The sequence below is a fragment of the Melozone crissalis genome, unplaced genomic scaffold (genome assembly GCF_028551555.1).
Source record: "Melozone crissalis strain CALT ecotype California unplaced genomic scaffold, PUWL_Pcris_2 ptg000002l_1, whole genome shotgun sequence".
Taxonomy (NCBI): domain Eukaryota; kingdom Metazoa; phylum Chordata; class Aves; order Passeriformes; family Passerellidae; genus Melozone; species Melozone crissalis.
Window position 1 is genome coordinate 3,211,907 of NW_026535780.1, and position 16,158 is coordinate 3,228,064.

Here is a 16,158-nt window from a genome sequence, read left to right on the forward strand (position 1 = left end):
TGTCTCAGTCCCACTGAAACAGAGCAGCTCTTGTGATTAAACACCAACCATGGCATCTGTTTCCTAAGGCTCAGTTTTAGGCTCACCACTTGATGATCTGGTGTGTGCTCAGGCCCACAAAGAGTTTTTGTGGCCACAACTGAAGAGACAAGAATTGCAGCGTGGGGACTTCTGCTGAGGCCAGCTTTGCTGCCAGAGCCAGCACTTCATGGAACCATCCCTGAGGGGTTTTGTGCTGGGGTCACAGCTCAGTCACCCTGTGTGCAGAGATGTAAACATGCATCCTTCTAATACAAACTTTATGTTATCTGACTTTTTATAAGAAGCTTTGTTTTCTTCTCCTGAGTGTTTAAACACATTTTGATTGGCATGGTGCAGTATATGTACATCTGCTTAGATTTTGTCTGTGCCACAAAGGAGGGGAAGGTACAGAAGAAAGTTGTCTTACCTGTTTAGAATATATTTTAATAATTTTAGTGTGGAAGATACTGTACCATTCTGCTTTCACAAATTCCAGCAGCCTCACAGGATGTGGGAGTAAGATGGTCTGGTCTTATGTACAGAAAGAAGATGAATTCATATGCTGTGTATATCTTCATTAAAGTTTAAATATTTAAATATCAATATATCATGGCTTATTTTGCTCATACTTCCTTGAGAAATGTCTTCAGTATAAAATGGTGTGATAATTACTGCAAAGTAACTTGTAAGTTCCAAAAATCTAAATGGAGATGTGTGTGTGACCATGGTAATTGATGAATCATCTTCCTGGCATAGAACTGGAATATCCTATACTGTTTCTGAAATGCAACCTGCTTTAAATTTCCCAGAATTTTAGTCTTGTGCTCTTGTGTTCTGAGGATCTTGGACAAGTACCCTGACATTCTTCTGTGGCTTTGTGTAGGACCACAAACCAGAGGAACTGGAGTACAGTAAAGCATCATTTAAATACAAGGCACAACTGCTTTTCAATGGAAAGTGCAGAGGTAGGAGGGAACGTGGAATAAAGGACCCTACTCTAGGCAAGGACAATGGAAAGCATGAAGCAGGAAATAGGTTATATGGTTAAGGGGGGGGGCACAATATCCTGAAAAACCCTATTGAAATTTTTAAATGCTTGCTTTTTGTTGCAGATTAATCAGCCACTCGATGGGGATTAACAGTGGAGCACCTCTTTGTGTCGCCTTTCCACCTCTGTGTAGCACGAATAACAACTTCAGCACTTCTTCAATAATAATTATGAAACTGGTATTAACTGAATGGCAATTATGGATTTTTAACTCTAACTCACAGTAAACCAGCAAGCCATATGTTGAAATTCTTACCAAATAGCTTTTCATTCTTAATGTCTCGTATCTCTACAAGAAGTTGCAAGATACCTGTTTGTACAAGAGGAATATAAGCATTACTTGCCTGAGGAACAGAAGCTGAAAGAGAAGACACCCTAACTTGTTTGTGGAGTTATGGTAGTATTATTTATATAGATATAACAAAGATATATATTTTTTATGGTAATGAAAATGGCTCCTCAGAATGCTGACTCGGAATCTATGCAAGTTCAAGACCTACCTGTGGCACAGCTTCAGAAAGCAGAAACCAAGGAGAATGAGAGTAGGGAGGAGACCATTAGTGAAGGATCCATAGACCGGATACCGATACGCCTGTGGGTGATGCATGGTGCAGTAATGTTTGGCAGGGAGTTTTGTTATGCCATGGAGACAGCTTTGGTAACACCTGTATTGTTACAAATTGGTAAGTAATTCTCATTTCTGTGAGTCAAAGCTTTCTATGTTTATTTGCATTGATTGAAGCCAGGCAAAGAGGGAAGATGCATCTGCCAGCTAAAGGTACACAAGGTAAAAAGGATTTTGGTTTTTTCCTTAGTGCCTGTAGCAGAGATTCAGCTGTGTGATTATGTTCAAGTGGGAAGGATTTCTACATTCATTCATCTTCTGTCTAATATTGTTTCCCTCTGTAAAAAATGTAACCTGATTTAATTCTAAAATTCTCTACTACAAGGTAAGTGTCCTAGAAACTAGAAACAATGTTAGGCTACAAAGGATTGCAGTGAAGCATTTTTTTAATTTATGGAGAAATGCTTCAGGTTACAGTACTTAACAATATCTAAACAGTTAGATAAATTGTTTTTTCCAGTGAACTCCTGCATTTATTTCTAACCACTAGAGAGTCTTGTTTTGTGTGATTAATCTGCAGTTTACAGAATGTGAATATGCATGAATAAACTCTGATACCAATAGCCTTCGAGGATAATGGGGTGAGTGGTGTGGTTTAGAATAGGGGTAGTCAGTGTTAAATTTCATGGTGAGTATTTTCAGTAGGTTTCAAATAAACTGTTTACATTATTAAGAGTATCTGATACTACCTTTATCAAATACAGAAAATGGTCAATCATATATCAGAAAATATTATATGACACAGAATGGAAATGCCAGACTGAGTGGGGAGTAAACCAACCATGTGTGTGCACTGTATAATTGTTATATATTTGTATATTTTATGTTTGCTTTGGCTTACCTGTGCAGGTGTGCCTTACAGCTTGCTCAGCTGTGGCCAAACAGAAACACTCAACCAACTAAATAATAATGTTCAATGAATACTATTTACAACATTGTTTAAAAAATTTTGAGGTTAGCATCTTGAGTTAATCACATGGGGGGTTTTGTTTGTTTGACATGAGAAAAAGGAATTTTAGATTCATCTTGTGAGCATGTGATGTACAAGTCCTTTCATGCAGTCTCACTGCAGTTAAAAATGTGTTTTCGTATTAAATTGCTAGCTGGTTTGAGTGAATAATCAGTACAGTTAGTGCCATGGGAGATGCTGAAGAGTGAAGCCTCTATGTTTTCCTGAAAATGTTAATTTTCAGAGCTCATCAGATGGTCTGCATGGATCTGTTGTTTGCATAGTTAAAACAGATTCTAAAAGCTCCAAAAAAGAGCTTTTCTGATCAACCTGACTTGCTAAATAAAACACATGCAGCTTCATCTAGGAATGTTTGTAATGTTCATAAATTGTTCTGAGGTTTTACCTTCTGGGTAAATTGAGATTTAGAGACTTCAGTCCCTTTTACTGGCAGCATTGATTCAATAACTGTCTACCATAAACTCAAAAACTTGCATCCTGCTTTGCATGGGGAAGATCCCTGGTTTTGTAAGTGACCTGTACATTTTTGTTTGCTTTGTTTGTGCTGGCATTTGGATGATTAAAATGTATGGCTGGCTAAGCTGATTTTACCTTACCATAGAGTAAGGTCAGACAGTGTAAATAAACCATCCTCCTAATTACTGACCTGTCTTCCAGTTTACATTTCTTTTGTGAGCTTTTCTAGCTGTTTCCTCCAGATAATTGAAAAATATCTCTTCCCTTCCTTCCCTAACTCCAGTGATCAAAATAACATTGGGATTTGGGGGAAGGGAAGAAGAGGGCTCCCATTTCTAGAAAAGCTGCAAATGGACAAAGCTGCACATTGCCAAAGTCTGTGGGGATGCAGCAGTGATGTTCCAAGCCACAGAGATCAGAAATGGAGGTAGCAGTTACAAATGTCAGTGCTTTGGGAGCTAATTGAAATCTTTCTGCTTGGATTCTGTGCCCTCAGCAGGGCTAAAAACAATGTTGGATTCACTGAAGGGTTAAGTTATTCACGGGTGACTTATCTGGCCTCTTTGTTAATTACCTCTTACATGGCTCTGTTTACCTTTATCAACCTCAACATCTGTCTGCCTCAGCATGAACTATATTTATTCCTCACTGGAGGGGGTTGCAATATAGCTGTTGAACTGATGTAATATTCCCTTTGCTTCTTGTTTTGGTAAAAGCAAAGATCAGTTTCTGCGAGATTAAATTGGCTTGAGAAACTATATGTGAGAATTGGCACCTGGGGAAGTGGGGTGACCCAACCAATACACTGAAGAACAAGAAGCCTTTTGGGTATCCAAAAAAAGATTACTCTTTACAGAACATGTTGAATATTAACAATTAAACTTTTCACTGTGTGCTTGTGCTTTTCTGCACCTGGGAAAACTTTGATCACTGAAATAATCTGATATTCTTATCAGATATCACCATGAAAACCTTAGCCACATTAATATGGTGTTACACACTTTCTGCTTGCAAGTATTTGACTTTCTTTGCAGTTTGAGTACCCTGGATCAGAGGTGTAGTTATGATTTGGCAGATGCCCAACCTGTCCTACTTGTTCTGTAACCCACAAGATTTTGTCAGCTGAAGGAGATGGTCACTTGGATGGTCCCTTTCCAGTTCAGTGGTGGTTGAACTCATTGTGTTTAAGTTTCCTGAAGTTCTGAAATTTTAACAAGAGAACTTGAAAGCATCAGTGAAAACTGCTTGACTCAATGCATACTGTGAATTGGAAAGGTGCTGAAGCACCCAAGTTACTGCACCTCACTGAAAGAAACTCTAATTTCTGACCTTAATCACTGTCTTTATTGCTATAATTGATGTTACATTGCTGTGTCAGAAATGCAGCTCCAAATCTCTGACAGCCTTGTAGTCATAGCTGGGCTTTAGTAGCCTAGCAACAAGTACAAGGCAAATATATATTACATGTTTTTTTTAATTACAGCTTGCTCTTTGGTGTCTTAGTATTTGCAGCTTAAGAATTCAAAGTGAAGCAGTGAACTTGTTGAGAATTCAAACAATGTAAAAAAATGCCAAATATGAGAATTCTAGTCAGAGTCCAGATGAAATTATATTAGTTGACACTTGCAGAAGTTATAACCTCTAAAAATGTCCATTAACCTTTGTGGGACCTGTTCAATAAGCAGTTAGCTTATTGTTAGCTAGCAGTTAGCTAGCCAGTGTTAAATTTTACTAGAAAATAAGCTTTCAGCACCTTCAGAACTTAAGTTTTACTTGTTCATGAGTCCAAGGATTTTGAGAAACTGAGTGATTCATGTTTTTCTTGACTATTAACACTGCTGTTTGCTTGCCCTGCACAGAAACTACAAATTCCATAGGAGCAGGATGCGGCCTTTGTCTTCTGAAACATCTGGTATTTAATGCTGCTTATCTGTGAGAGGGAATTAAAATCCCTGCTATTGTTATAAATGATAGCGTATTTTCTTCCATCATTAAACTTGACTTCTAAGGATTAAGTCTCTAAAATCATCCTAGTTCATAAGTTCATGGAAGATTTGGATACATGATAAATTTATTTTGCATGGGATTTTGCATGAATAAAAGTAAAAGGAGGAGAAACCAAAGACTGGTGTGATGTAAACTTGGAGAAACTGCTTTTTGAAGAGACTTACTCAGTGAAATCACAATACATTATTCTGTTAAAAACACTCCAAACCATTAATAAATACATAATTTGGTAATTTCAGATTATTTCTACTTTAATCCAAATAAAATTCTGATTTTAATACAAGATGTAAATCCATTTTAGTTTTTCTGAAAGGTAGGATCCTCATACCTTTTTCATTAGGACTATGGAAGAAAAAAAAATAAAAAATCTGTATTTTGTGACTTGGGGTGGCTGCTGCTTTCAGCATGAAAAACTCACCGTCTAAGTAATGAGTAGTGGTGGCTGTAAACATGAATCTCACATTTTATATTTAATATGATAAAAGCTTTGTCAAGCCTTTACTGTTGCTTCAAAGGCTCTTTCAATGCTATTGAGTTTTTTATGAATAGTTAATAGACCCAGAAGTGATTGTCAGTACCAGAGCTGTTCCTCATTTCCCTGCATCAATTAAATATATTACACTGGTGCTCTTTAAAAGTATCTGTGTACATTTACATAATTTCAGAAGGAAACATTGGGAAAATGAGTTTACATGTGCTACTTACCTTTATACTGTCACTTAAATTTAGGGATGTTTGTCTGGTATGCTGCAGGAATAGCTGGGTGTTTTTATGCATTTCATATCTGAGTGCCTCTCTGTGATGGCATCACTCTGTTTTACTGTGAGAGTTAATGGGTTCCTGTAGTAAACATTGGCTAGTCTACTATTAAATATTGAAGTTGGTAATTTTTAGCTTAACCCTGATCATCAGCATTGTTTTTAGGCCACTGAAAAATAGAATTTCTGGAAATTGTATATGTCACTGCTAATTATTAGATTTTATTAAAAAGAAAGGCTGAGCTACACAGAGCAGAATATCATCGATTATTTTTGTTTGGAAATTATTTCTCTCATTAGATTATTTCAAATCAGCAAAATGCTGTAGTTGCTCCAGTTTCATATACATTGGAAAGCTGTTCAGGAGTTTGGGCTGTTATTTTACAGCTAAAGCAGTTATATATAATATCTCATTAAAAAAGAAATTGTCTAACATTCAAAATTCATCCAGCCTAAAGCTTAGCAGACTGTGCATAAAGGGTCCTGAAATCTAGTTCATGTGAAATTGCCAGTATGGAAAAAGTGTGCTAAGCAATAATTCAAACTGCTGATTTTGAGAAATCTCTGTGGTAGCTGAGAACTCATTATGCAGAAGAGATTCAATAGTCCAGAGTGAATTATTTTAGTTTGCTGTAGTGACTCGCCATTGAAATGTATGTTGATACCTGCCTGAGAAGAATGCTTGTAGGTAAAGGGAGATTACGGAGATGTATTTAGAAACCAAGCATGAAATGTTACAGATGAATTGGCTTCTAGGTCTGTTTCTTCAAAGGAATTAAGGTATCAGTTGCTGACTCAATTCCTCTGGAAGAGGATAGCCTTCCTAAGGCTAAGCCTGAGATCAAAGGGAATCTAAAAACCTGAAAGATTTCTTGGGGAAGAAGGGAGCAAAGGGTTGCATGGGCTGTTAGAGGCTGCCTGTAACTTAAATGAAAAAGAGCTGAGTGGCTGGAAAGCCTCTTGCAGATGGAGGAAGCTCTTCAGCACAAAGCAGCACTGAGTCTATTTCAGCTCAGCCCCAGTAGTTGAGTTTATTCCTCATCTCTGCCAGAGGTTACATTAAGGTTATGTATTTTTAACTGCCTTTCTGCAAAGCTTCATCTTCCATTTCAGCTGTGTCCTCCCTTACCTTGTCTTACCAGGAAGAAACTGATTTGCTCTAACCTGGCCTTTTACTCCCAGAGTTAAATTCCTGTTCAATCCAGCTGCATCCCTGCTCCCAGGCATGGCTGCATTTGATGCTGAGAGTGAACTGCAGGATCTCAATTTCTCTTTGGAAGAATTAATGGCTTGAGAGCTGACCTGTCCCAAGAGAGGGCTGTAACACACCTAACCTGAGGGCAAGAACTGAATATACAGTGGATCCAGAAAACCTGGAATAATAGACAATTAAATCCTTTTATCAGCCTTGTTAGCTTCAGTTAGTCTGTAAGATCCTGTAAAGTTTGTATTCACATCTCCTGTGGTGGAATGTATAAGACTACAAATACTGTGCCTGAGGCACATGTTAATTGCTCTATAAAACTTCCCCACCCATCTTTTTTTACTTATTGACTAATTTTATGCCCACTAAGGGGTTGTGTAAGACTAATTTTACTGTACTTTTTTTAAACTAACAAGCAAACAGGCTTTCATATCATGTATCACTCTTACATAAAATATCTTTTGACCTCGAAGCAATAGCAGCCCAGATTTTGAACACAGATAGCCTTTGTGGAAGGTTGGGCTGAAGATATTTTTAAAGCCCTTTTAAAAGAAAGATGCTGTGGAACTGTTAAGATTTTTAATCCTGGGGGCAGTTAGGAGCATGTGCTTTATTTCCATATGAAGGCAAATGCCATGCAGTTTGGCAGTTGAGCAAGAGCTGTTCTTTACAGCATTTTTTATATCAAATGTTCTGTTTTTCTTTAAGTAACACTGAATCTGGCATTCAGAGGCACCACTGATAACACATGGCAGATTTTCAGCTGGGTAATGTGAGGATTCCTGCTGGCTCTAGGGTCCTACAGACTGAGTTTGGATGAAAAGCCTTTCTAGGAGAGAGAAGTTAAGTGCAAATACCTTCACAGGCTTCTCCCATAGCATGAAATATGTTTCCTATTGCTACTTACCAGTAGATAACTTTTTGTTCCCTTTTTTTTTGGCTGAATAAGGCTCACTGGAGAAGCTACTTCTAAAATAAGCTTCATAAGTCGTTGAGCTTTTAATTGTGTGCTGAGGGAATGTTAATGTGGTTTGGGGTGTTCCCCCCCTAGCATAAAGTGTTCACAGTAAAATCTGTTGTGTGAACACTCTTTCAATCCTCAGAAGTTTTCACTTTTAGAGTTTGTGTGGTCTGAGGATAGAGCAAGTGACCAGTATATGACACAAGAAATATGAACAGAAAACTGTGGGCTGATAGAAGCAGCACAGTGCAGGTAAAAGCAAACTGTGTGAAAATGCAGGCTGTCAGCAAGGGATGGAGGTTTAAAAGCAATTTTTTAATTCATTGTCACCTCTGTTCTTCAAATCCTCTCTTTTCCTGCAGCAATAGAAATTTTAGTCTGTGATTTGTCAGAAGAGAGCTTGAAGCCTCCAAAAATAATGACTGTCTACGAAGGAAATGTACATCTCTATCCTTACGTAGCTGCTCCTTCCTACCTGTAGATATTTCCTGTCCAGCATGCTGTCTGCCTTTTGTCTGGAGTAGCCAAGGGTTAGGAGAGGCTAAACTGTTTGTCTTGACTTATGTGTACTTTGAGATCTCTGTTCCCCTTCTTTTCCAAATTCCTTTTCTCCTGCTTAAAGATCTAGTAAAGCACAGAAATAAGAACTATTCACTTACTAACTAGAAGTTTAGTGGTGAACTGAGTATGGGACCTTATTAAATTAAAGAACTTTTTAACAAAATTTTCATATCAGCTAATAGCATTAAATTCTTTTTTCAGTCTATTGTAAACAGGGTTTTATGTTTCTCTTATCACTGGGTCACCAAGCTGACTTGAAATTCTTTCCTCTCACACATACCAGCCCCACCTTGTTGTGAGACTCAAGGCAAGCCGGTCTGCAGCTTTCAAGGGCAGTTCTAGAGTAGAAATGGGCACAGATGGGAATAAAGGAACTGCAGGATCCCTGGATTTTTACTAAGATTTCCTGTAAGTAGTGAGAAAAAGATGAGAGAAGTAGGGACAGACTTTGGCCTCCTGGAAATGCACTAAAATTGAGTGGTTTTAAATACACATTTATGCAATGTCTTTCTCAGCCTAAACCCTTCCTCTTAATCTCCTTTCCACTACATACCCAACATCTCTGTACTTCTGTCTAAACATCCTCATCTGGAACAAGAACTCGGGAGAAGCCTTGAGTGTACCTGCATGAATTTTTCTGCTCAGAATTTGAGTTTGACCCTCAGCTCTGACCAAGAGGTAACTTTGCCATAGCAATGACAGGTGAAACATGATAGTGCTTCCATGCTCCTTTATTACAAAGTAATTGCCACCAGGGCAGTTTTCCAGCAGGCAATTGCCTGTTCTTTACTGTAAAAAGAAACCTTTTAGCTCTTGGATTGGGTTTTGGTGGCAGAGACTTGCAGATGCAGAACTGAGGTTTGGATTCCCAGCATTGGAACTGGCAATCTCACAGCTTACTTCAGTGGGTTTCTGTTCAATGTGGACTGAGAGGTTATAAAAATGGAATAGCTGGGAACTTGTTAGTGAACAGGAGTCTTACTTTTCAAGGAAATAGGATTAAAGCCACTTTGGAAATGAAAAGACTGTTAGCAGGCCAACTCTTGTAATGTTTTAATATGGGATTGTCAGAGCTGCAGCCCCCTGAGCTCAGTTCCCCTCAGTCTCCTGTGTGCTTGCTGCAAGAGTCTGTCTGTTGTGATGCCCCTCTGGGACCCCATTTAATCATCCTCTTTTCACCAAACAACAGCTGAAGAGGTTTCAGATACACTTCCTGCAGGCTGTTTTGCAAGAAATTATTGGAAATGTTTTGTGCTACTGATTCAGTTTGATAATATTTAATACAAGTCCATTTAACTAAGTAGGGAAAATCCATGTTATGGATTATGTCTGCATTGGTTTGGATAAATCTCCTATAGCTCATGTAACTCCTTAAACATCTTCCTCTCCCTGAAGTCTTGAATAGCTGGCTGCAGAGCAGCACAGATGCAGATTTTTCCAGAAACAGATGAACCCAACTCTGTTAACATTTGGTGCTCTTCAGTTGGAGCCTCCAGGTGAATTTTTTCCAGGGTAGTAGATACAGAGCATGTAAACTGCAGAATTTGAATCTAGCTTCTATTATTTTTAGGGAATGGTGACTGCTGGGCTACAGTTTTCTACAGCAAAGTTAGGTGCCATCTTTCCAGGCTTTTGGGAGTGCTCCATGTGAGGAGAGAGCTTCCACACTTGGATCAAAAATGTCTTAACACACTTCCAGGGCAAGAATGCTTTTCCCCATGGAGGTGCTGGTACAGGGAAGGGTGAACAGAAAGGCTCAGTCCCTGCAGTGGCCTGGTTCTGTCCTTGGTATAAGCTTTGTCTCTTGCAGGTGTCACATCATGAGGCTGTGCAATTGCTTTTATTATGCCCATAAATTTTGTAAAACTTCTGCTCAGATTATCTTCACCTTGAATTTCTATTCTCCCCTGAATCCCAGTGTCTGTTCTTTCTGGCTCAAGTGATAAACAGATCTTGATCATTTTCTATGTGTTCTCTGTATTGGCTGTATAAAAACATGAATTTCCTGCTTTTATCAGTTGTGCTGCTCTGTAAACAATAGTCTTTCAATAATTCAGTCCATCAGAATTAAACTTACTCCCCACCCCCCCCCCCCCCCACCCCCCAGGATAATCTGCAAATTCCAAAAATATCCTGCTTTAAATGAGCTCTTGATCTGGAAGTGTTTTAATACCTCTTACAAATGTTATATCTGGACACTTGTGGAAAGTAAAGTATTTCTTTGGAGAGTAGAGATCAAGTTCATGCCCTTAAGAGTTCATGTAGGTGGCAGGAAAATAAATATTAAATAACATATTCTAAAATTAGTATTAAACTTGGGCACTCGGGGAAGAATCTTCATGAATTTAAACCAAAGTGTCTTGGGTATTCAGATAAATGATTGTTTGCTGGGGTTAATTAGTTGTAGTGGAGACAGTTGTGGTATTCATTATGTTTTCTTTGCCTGATATGGAAAGTCAGAGTCAGTGTCCTACCAAGCCAGACATTTTCTGGCAAGGAAGAGTCATTGCAGGCATACCTGCTGTCTTACATAGACTGCATCAGGTGACTTCAAACTGATTGTTTATCATACTCAGCTGCAATTTAAACAATTTGTGCAGTGATTGGATGTCACTGAAATTTCTGATCTGCTGTTTTCTTCCAAGCTGCAGCAGAAAAGAAAAGCAGATGCAGTGTGCTTTGCTCTTTTTTCCCCCTTTAAGTCATTATTCTGCAAAACTTTAAAGGAATAAATTTCTGGTTGCTAGACTTTGCTGTCAGTTTATCACCTCTGTAGTGGTTTTGCACTACATGTGCTGTTTTAGAAAAAAGGGTTTGGGTATTCCTGATATTAATGCCTTTGTAAAATAGGATCATAGAATGGCTTGGGGTGCAAGGAACCTTCAAAACCATCCAGTTCCATCCTCCTGCCATGGGCAGGGAATCTTCCACTATAAACCAGGGTGCTCAGAGCTCTGTCCAACCTGGCCTTGGACATTTCCAGGGATGGGGCAGCCACAGCTTCTCTGGGCAACTGTGCCAGGGCCTCACAGGTAGAATTTTTTCCTGATATCCAATCTAAACCTACCCTCCAACACAAAGCAAGTAAAGCTTACTTAATACTGACCTTAAATAAGAGCAGAAGGAAACTTTGTCATCTGTATGAAATTAAAAGAGAACTTAAATTCTTTTCTTTCCTTGCTGTTAAAAGCAACAGAGTTATGCCAGAAACAGAGTTTTCAAGCCCAAAAAACAGGTTGGCACCTGGCTGACACCTCAGAGCTCATGGCTGGGCCTGTGGTGAGCAGCAGGGTTGACTTCCCTTCCTCAAAGACTTCCTGGGTCCCCCCAGTACGGTCTCACTGTGTAACTTCGGAGAAGCTCAGGAAGTGCATGGGGGAGCCTTCACAATATCTGAGGTTGGCATGAGAAAATAAAATTATGTAATCAGTTAAAAGGCTGAGGGGTTCTTTCTCTGTAATTGAATTAAGCAATAGTGCACCAAGTGCTCCCCCTTCTCTGAGGTAGTCAAAGTCATGCGTCATAAATTTTGTGCCAGGGACTCCATTGGTCTGGAGAGAGTCAGCGTGTGCCAGAGGTTATTTTTCTGCACTGTGTATTCCTACCCTATTGATGTGGCAAATGTGTTTAAAATAAGTTTTCAAATGTTTTTAAGCTGTAACATTCAGAAGAAGAGTTTGGTACAACTTTGTCAGGTATGATAGGATTGCCAAATCTTGCAAATTATTTAGGTTTGAATCGTAAAAATTATTCAAGGTCTTTGTTGGATGACTGAATAATGCTGTGTTGCTACACCTGTAACTTATGTATAACTTATATATATGTATAAATAACATATATATATAACATATATAATCATATATTATATATAATATATATATATCACTTGTTCCATTCTTTTGTAAGATTAAATGGCAAGAAAATATAACATGCAGAGTGATATAAAAGAAAACTGGTTTTCATAATATATAAAGACACTTGTCTAGTTGTTGGAATAGAGTTCTGTTTTGCTTCCTCCCCAGCAAGGTCTAACTCTCATAATTTGCACATTTGGAAAGGAAAAGTTTGATGTCATTTGTGCTGGTGTGCTCTCCTTGTTTAACTTCAGATTTTATTGATAAATTTATCTTTCCATGTGTAGCTTCACTGATTGGGCAACATAATACATGTGAGTCAAGATCACATTTAAAGGTCTGCAGTAAGAAGTCATATTCATCTTGTGTTATTACATTTTATTCCAGACTGTCAATTCCTGTTATTTGGTGCAAAGGGACTCCATGGATCTCATTATCCTTCACATATAAATGCAGTTGTATAATTTTTAAAGAGCTGAGTGAGGGTGGGGAGCCACTTCTCTGGGACACAGTGAGTGAGTTATTTGGAGTGATGCCTGAGACTCTGCTCTAATTACCAGAATTTCCTATGAGAGCAAGCCTGTAGTGTGACCCTGCAAGCTCAAAATTCTAAGATCAAGGGGTTTATTAACTAGAATTTAGCAGACTTCAATGCGAAAGCAGCTCTGCTTTTAAATCTCCCCTGTTCGTGTATAGAACGTGTTTCATGTAAGTTAATGTTCAAGCCAAAACATGCAAGTTAGGAAAGTTTGAAAGTTTGAGGCAGGTTCCATAAACACCAACAGTGTCTTTAATCAGCCCCAGAATTTCATCTGAGAGGATGGGTTTCTGTAATGCTTTACCACAAGGCAGGTGGTTGGTGGCATGAATAGCTACAGAGAAAACCCACATTTTTTGGCAGGGAAAATCCTCAGTTGATTAAAACTCTCTGTCTGATAGTCCTCATGCTTATATCCAGAGATTGTTCAGCCTGTGGTGAAGTGCAGTGTTTTTCCTGGAGCAGTGTACATGGAAAACTGTGCCTGCAAACTCCAACATGCTGTTCATTTGTTGCAGCAAACGGGGAAAGCACTAATAGGATTTCTGTTCCGCTTGAGGTAGCCACATGAGGAATTAACCTCAATAAAGGCAACTGCATAGAGGAATGCAGTTTCTCTTTAGGAGATTAGGATAGGTTATTTGCAAAATTTGCTTGTTTGGGTTTTTTTTTAAAGCAAACAAGGAATAATGAGTTAGAAGAATCAGCGTGTTTCTTTATATATTCATTCATATAACTCAGCAACACTTTTAAAATAGCAAATAATTTAAAAGCAGATGCTGTGTTACCACTTTCTGCTGACTTTCTGGTAGAGCTTCCCAGTAGCACAGTTATGACCAACATGATCCCAGACAGAGTGTTTATTCCTGTTATAAACAAACCTGTGGTCCAAAAGCTTTTAGAAAGTCCAGAAGGTTGATTTTTCAGCTTGGTAACAATTAACAATGCACTTTTTGTAAGCCTGTCATGAGAATGGTGCTTTTTTGTGAGGCTTTGAGTATTGAAAAGGGAAGTAAAGCACTTTGAGACTGCATGATGTCAATGGGCTAAGGAGTGTAGGTAGGATCAATTCAGCTTTTTTCTTTTCTGGCAATTTGAGAGGGAAATTGGCTTTTGGAATATGAAGTGTATATTGGCTAGCTATAACATTTATTAGGTATTACATTTTTTTCCGTTGGGTCAACCAGGGTAATTGTAGAAGGAGCTGCCTGCACCACCTTCTGACCCTTAAAAGGGCTATGAAAATGTGATCCCAGCTGAAATGTAAAGATCAACTGTCTGGTCACTAATCCCCAGGAAGAAAAAGGTTCTCAGATGGTGTTGGCAGGGCTACACAGGCCAAAAAACACCTCCTTAAGTCAATGTTTTCATGTGACTTCCAAGCATGTAGTCAAGTCTAAACACTGGGGAAGGAAAGAATGATTTTTATCAATATGCAGAGACAGGCTCCTTGAATTTTTACTCTTGAGGCTGGAAATGAACTGTTTTCTTTGCTGCTTGCAATTCAAGGGCACAAATATTGTGCTGACCGGACTCTGTCTGGCTGCCCGCTCAACAACAAAAATACTTTTTTGGCCACCCTCAAGTCTGCTTGCCTTTCTTTTTCAATTTCTGTTCCTGGATACACTGAGCAGATGCCATGCTGGACTATGTATATGCCAGTCATTTGTTTGGCAGGGTGAGCCAGATCCTTTATGATTCCCTGGGGCTTGGGAGTAGGTGGAGTGGAATAGACACATCAGGGGAAAGTTCTGCTGCAGTGGATAGGAGTTGATATCTTCGTGATGCCTTCTAGCCCAGTGTTTGCTACAATGGTGGTTTAAAAGTCTTGGCCAGAGCAAGTCCCAGAACATTTAGGATCTCCTAGCCCTGCTGTTCATCTTGTCCTTGCTTGGTTGTGTCAATCAGGCTTTCAGCTACCCTTGAGGTCTGGGCAGAGCAGTGTGGAATGGTACTCAAGGCTTCCTTTGGGCACAAACTCTTTGCCCTGTGGAGCAGAGCAGCACCAGAGCAAGGAGGGCACAGGCTGCACCTACTGCTGCCTCGTGGTGCTGCTGGGCAGCCCCATATCGAATAGGTCTCCCTTAAGCCAGTATGATTTTAATTAAAAACTTGTTCTTAAGGTGAAAAGTTGTTTGTTGACCAGACTTTTTTAGGAGGTGGGAGGGCTGCTTCAGTTTGGGTTAAAGACCCAGAGTTAACAGTTGAGGTTTGACTCTACTTGGAGTTACAGCTAGGGGTTAACACGAGTTTTTGGTTGGGATTTGACTCAGCCATGTAAGTAGATGGTCACATTCTAGGGTATTAATGTGTTAATCACTGCAACAAAAGCTCCACTGTTGATTCCCAGAACAGGTTGCTGAAGGATTTTCTGTGTGTGTCTAGGAACCTCTTGGGTTTGAGAATTTTTGAGGAATTCAAGCCAAAGTCCTGTGTTTATAAATTTATCAATATTCTAGAAACAGTGACGAAAACCCCTATTGAGCTTTGGATAAACTGGGATGCTGCATCTCTTCAGGCAACACATGTCACAGTAATTGATGTGTAATCTTGCAGCCAGAGGAGCGGGAAGTGCTGCAGCGTTACGTAATGCCCGAGCCCAAGTGGGGCAGCACGGCCGCTGCTGCCTTTCAATTACATCCCATGAGGGCAAGGGAAGGATCAGTGTGCTGAAACAGCTTATTGACTGCTGCACTCATCCATGGGCCTGCATACATTTAGACACTTTGTAGTGAAGGGAAATGGATGCTGATGTTGTGTGTGTGACCTTCGAGTCCTGTGTCTGCAGCTTGCTTAATCGGGCTGGGGATAAATACCCTGACATTGTGAAGTCAGCCTTGGGTGATTCTGTGATACAGAATACAACCTGTGTTTTTCTGGAATACTGAAGAAAGTTTTCAGTTTTTTACTTGATGTAAACACCTCTGCTATATCCTTAAAACTGCTCAACAGTGGTGGTTAAAAAGAAATTTTTTTATTAGTGCTGGTTCAGCACACTGGAAGTTGCATCAGATTTAATCTATATTCCATATCAGCTTGTTAAACACTGTGATGCAAATTTCTTATTAGTGTCAAAGTGATATATTTCTAAATATTGGTTAATAAGTGAGAGAGCAAGAAAAGTTATAAAAACAAGTTTCCCAAGAGCCAAAAAG

The 16,158-nt window shown here is 39.2% G+C and overlaps 1 protein-coding gene across 5 annotated transcripts in view; it reads left to right on the forward strand.

Moving 5' to 3' along the window:
• SLC45A4 (solute carrier family 45 member 4) overlaps positions 1–16,158 on the forward strand; it is an 85,165-nt gene that overhangs the window by 47,310 nt on the left and 21,697 nt on the right. For all 5 annotated transcript variants that reach the window (XM_054296173.1, XM_054296092.1, XM_054296341.1 and 2 more), the window contains exon 2: positions 1,134–1,752. In XM_054296173.1, coding sequence (XP_054152148.1) covers positions 1,509–1,752 — 244 coding nt within the window. In that variant the 5' untranslated portion in view covers positions 1,134–1,508. The remainder of the gene's footprint in view (positions 1–1,133; positions 1,753–16,158) is intronic.